The sequence below is a fragment of the Morus notabilis genome, unplaced genomic scaffold, assembly GCF_000414095.1.
Source record: "Morus notabilis unplaced genomic scaffold, ASM41409v2 Scaffold810, whole genome shotgun sequence".
NCBI lineage: Eukaryota > Viridiplantae > Streptophyta > Magnoliopsida > Rosales > Moraceae > Morus > Morus notabilis.
The window spans coordinates 125,202-129,873 of NW_010358940.1; the positions used below are offsets into that span (position 1 = coordinate 125,202).

Genomic DNA, 4,672 nt, shown 5'->3' on the forward strand with positions numbered 1-4,672 from the left:
TTCCCCGGCTGCGACTACGAGCACTGGCTCATCGTCATGGACAAGCCCGGCGGCGAGGGCGCCACCAAGCAGCAGATGATCGATTGCTACATTCAGACCCTCGAGAAGGTTGTCGGAAGGTAAAGAAATTGTTTTGGTATGGAATCGTGCTAGGGTTTTGGCTTGTGTCAATTCTGAAGCTTTGGTTTTTGTGGTGTTTCAGCGAGGAGGAGGCTAAGAAGAAGATTTACAATGTGTCGTGTGAGAGATACTTTGGATTTGGTTGCGAGATTGATGAGGAGACTTCGCAGAAGCTCGAAGGTTTGTGATTTATGAATTTTATATAGAAACAGTGTCCATATATATTGTTGTATTTTGTGTTTATTTGTTATGTAATGGTGTATTTTTTTTCCTTAAACAGGAGTGCCTGGTGTTCTGTTTGTGCTTCCTGATTCTTATGTTGACCCAGAAAACAAAGACTATGGTGGTAAGTTCGGAAGCTTTTAGTTTACAATGTCTTTTATCGTTGTTTTAATTATGGTATTTTGGCAAGTTTTTGTGTGACTGTGAAACTCTTTGCTGAAATTTTGTGTATAGTTGTTGTTTATACGTGTTGGGTTTTTGATGTTTTTAGCTCTCATACACCTTTAGGTTGTTGATAAGTCAAAATGACAAGTAAACTGTTTGTTGTTCTTCTTACTGATGAGTTTGGTACATTTTTGGATAATTTTGTGATAAGAAATTACATAGACATGGAAATGGATGCTAAGTCTGCCGATGAATTGTCAATCATGTGACACTGAATTCCACATTAAATTAGTCCATCTTGGCAAAGCTAAAAAGTCTTACAGGCCATATTTAGTTTTGAATGCTAATGGACTTATATCAAATGTTTCTCTAGATACTCTGTGCTTTTAGTTTTTTTTGTAAAGCTACAGATCAGTGGAGATGAAACATTCTAATGAAATGCTAGTTTTCTGTAAAGATTTGCTTTCGGTGCATAGTAGACATTTGATAAATGTACTAGTGATGAAGTAGCAAGTAGATGGTTTTGAATTCCACAGCAAATATTGGTTGCACTTGTCGTCAAATGAATATATCTATACTGTATTCTTAGTCCATCTTGGCAAAACTAAATAGCCTTGCGAGAAATGTTTAGTTTTGAATGCTAATGGACTTATATCAATTGTCTCTCTAGACTGTTCCGTGCTTTCAATATTTCGTAGAGCTACAAGATCAGTGGAGATGAAACATTGTGTAAAACCATTTTCACTGCTTGTTGGTTTTATCTGTGTTATGTCGTATGTGTATGTAATCAGAATTAATCTCTGTAATTTCACATTAAGCTTTTCGTTTTGTACTTAACCTTCAGCATAACTTGTGACGCAAGTACAACCTCTTCAAAGTACATAATATGTATAAAAAAATACATGTCCAATTTGCAACTTGTAAACAAAGGTGATGAATTGCCAAACATATAATGGTCCGTGCATATTCACAAGATATATTGCTGCCCCTAGTCGGAAATGAATCTATTATTATTATATTCCTCTTTTGTGGTAATATTATTGCCTTATCTTCTATCCAAAAAGAAAAATGTTATACCATATTTTTAGTCCATCTTGGCAAAGCTAATTAGCTTTACACGCAATGTTTAATTTTGAATGCTAATGGACTTGTATCAAATGTTTCGAAACTGTTCTGTGCTTTAAATTATTTTGGAGTTGCAGATCAGTAGAGATGAAACATAAAATGATAGCCTTCTTGTTGCACAAGTATATTTGTGGATTTTCAATTTATCTTTGTGTTTATATCTGCTACTTGTGGAATTAAAGTTCCTACTTTCATTCATTTATCTGTCTTTCTATGTTCTTCTAGAAAAGTGTTGGTGTTTTGATTAGTGATTTTAATACATCTAATGACGACATTACCTCTCTGCAGCTGAGTTGTTCGTGAATGGAGAAATTGTTCAAAGATCGCCGGAAAGGCAGAGGAGGGTGGAGCCTCAACCGCAGAGAGCTCAGGACAGACCGAGATACAATGATAGAACCCGTTACGTGCGTCGTAGGGAAAACATTCAGTAAGCAAAAACAAATAGGAAACTAGCCTTGTATAGATATCATGGAAACAAAAAGATGTTCTAGTTTCCTTTGTTTCAGGTGCTTGAAGATAAAGTGATTATTATCTAGGCTATCTTATGAACTTGTAAGCATGAAATCTGTTGGTTTTCATTTGTCATCTGCTATGTAGTTGGTACTGTTTTGGAAGTCTTATGTTCCCACAAATTGGTATCATTATTCGTTGTGTTAAAATATCGTAATGGCATTGTTTGTGACCCTAAACAATAATCTCACAAGAGTTGGAAGAATTTTAAGTAGGAATTATCAATGCCGTTTCAAACATTCTATAGTATACCACATGTCATTGTTCAAGAAAGAAAAGGTTAATACTCGAAATCAAGATTAACAAAATCAATAAATAAAAATCTGAGAGTGCAATGAAATAACAATCGTTAATCATAATGGAGGCAAACCAACAAGAGATAGTGGTATTATTAGAGACCAAAAAAAAACAAAAAACAAAAAGAAAAAAAAAGAAAACAAGGAGAGTGATATATGAGTGGCTCGAGGAGATAACCGAACACGTCTCTTCATTTCCCTCTTCACACAACAACAATTTTCTTCCGTGTCGATTTCTCCATGTTGTAAGCGTTGCACTAAGCAAATATGAGTGTTATATGACCGTGTCCGCAATATTGGTCCAGTTTGGTATTGAATTTTGGAGGTCAAAAGCAATTAGTCATCCAAAATAGTTAACTGTGTTTGATAAACTTCATAAAAATAGATTTTAGAAGAATTTCTGAAGAATTTGAAGCTAAAATTAGAATCAGTTGAGATTAGATTTTAACTTGTGCTGGAATCACTTGCTGCCCCTTAATGAAAATTTCCTATTACCCAATATACCCCTGGTGAAATTTGAAATTCACCATCTTACCCATCATTTTTCAGGCTCATCAGTATCTCTCTTTCACCCGTTCTCTTTTGTGCTCTCTGAAACCCTAGAATCCCCTATCCCAACCACTCTGACATCGAGCACCTCTTGCACTCTCTTCTTTGCCACTCCGATTCCTCCCCTCTCTCCGCCGACCTCTCCTTCGACTGGCTTCTTGACTCCTCCGCCTCTAATTCCAATCAGATACTCCTCTCGACCGCGTCCTTAAATTGGGCCCCGCTCTTCTCGAGACTGCCAAGCTCTCCACTAGGAAGTGCGCCTCCAAGCACAATTCCCTCACCTGGGTTCTCCCTCCTAACATCACTATCAAAGTACGTTTTTGGGCTTTTTTTTTGTTTTTTTTTTTCGAGAAGTTCGATTTTGGGTAAATCAAGCCACTTAGGTTGATTGCTTGTGTTTGATTTATTCCATTGTATGACTTCATTTATATTTATTCGATCATCAGATTTGAATTTTGCTCTTATTCTCTCTTGACAACTGCATTGAATTGAATTTGCTGGAAGTTGAAGTAATGGAAGTTGAGTAAAGGCTGAAACTCAAGAAAGTCGAAAGTCAGAATTTGTTTGATTGTTCAAAATTGCTATTGTGATTTTTGGTTGATATTTATGAAAATTGCTTTTGAGCTGAGCATCGCAGTCCTCCAACTGAGCGTGTTTCAGGCTTGTTGATGAAATATCAGGACTTACACTGGCTAAAGTTGCTGAGCTAGGTGCCATTTTGATGCAAAAAAAGGGCATGACAGAACCACCAGGTGTCGGAGTTATGAAACCAGGAGCTGCTGGCTTAGTTGGAATGGTGTTGGCAACGAAAGCAGCAACTACAATCAAGGAGGAGAAGAAACTTGAAAATACCGTCTTCGAATTGAAATTGGAATCATACGAGGCAACTTCGAAAATCAAACTTATCAAGGAGGTCAGGAGCTCCATTGACTTAGGCCTTAAGGAAGCAAAGGACTTAGTAAGGAGACACCATCACTCTTAAAGAAAGGATTGTCAAAGGAGGAAGGAGAGCAAATAGTAGAAAAGCGGAAGTGCTCGGGGCCAAAGTTGTTCTAGAATGAGAGCAAAGCAAAGTTTTGCCTTGGATGTTCGAGCTAAAGGTGTTCTAGAATGAGAGCCTTGGATGTTGTTCCCCCTTTTTTGGTATTTGCCAAAATTTAATTAAGATTTCTAGACATACCTGCCTCTTTGAAATTATCTTACCTTGATTCAAATGAAACAACAAATCTTAGATTTTTGCAATAGAGTTTTAGTTATGTTCAATCACTGAGTTGACATTTTGTGATCAAGAATACCATAGAGGTGGAAACTTTTTGCACTTTTCTGCTCCTTTTTGACAAAATGAACTAGGAATATATTTTCTGTGGTTTGTTTGATGTAATTTTTCAAATTTTTGTCATTGTTGTCTTTGTATATTGCCAAGAAATTCGTGTGAATAAGGTAATTTTTCAATTTTTATGCTTTGATGATTCTCAAATTCCTGTTGTGGTGTTACTGATGTTAATGTTCCATCTGCTTTCCTATTTATTTATACACTGCAGCTTGCCATGTTTTTTTTTTTTTTTTGAGTTCAGTTGTTTTTTCTGTGTTTTAGATTAAGTTTGATAATTAATTCAGGCACAAGAAAACAAATAAAAGGGAAATTACCCTAATTGCGTTCATTGGCGGCGGCTTGTGGTCAT

The 4,672-nt window shown here is 36.3% G+C and overlaps 1 protein-coding gene and 1 pseudogene across 1 annotated transcript in view; both read left to right on the top strand.

The window, feature by feature from the left end:
- LOC112090714 (multiple organellar RNA editing factor 2, chloroplastic-like) overlaps nucleotides 1-2,291 on the top strand; it is a 2,747-nt gene extending 456 nt beyond the window's left edge. Inside the window, exons 2-5 of the mRNA XM_024162707.1 lie at nucleotides 3-119; nucleotides 203-300; nucleotides 401-466; nucleotides 1,921-2,291. Coding sequence (XP_024018475.1) covers nucleotides 3-119; nucleotides 203-300; nucleotides 401-466; nucleotides 1,921-2,063 — 424 coding nt within the window. The 3' untranslated portion in view covers nucleotides 2,064-2,291. The remainder of the gene's footprint in view (nucleotides 1-2; nucleotides 120-202; nucleotides 301-400; nucleotides 467-1,920) is intronic.
- A 425-nt stretch (nucleotides 2,292-2,716) lies between these two features.
- LOC112090713 lies at nucleotides 2,717-4,204 on the top strand (annotated as a pseudogene).
- The last annotated feature ends 468 nt before the right edge of the window (nucleotides 4,205-4,672 follow it).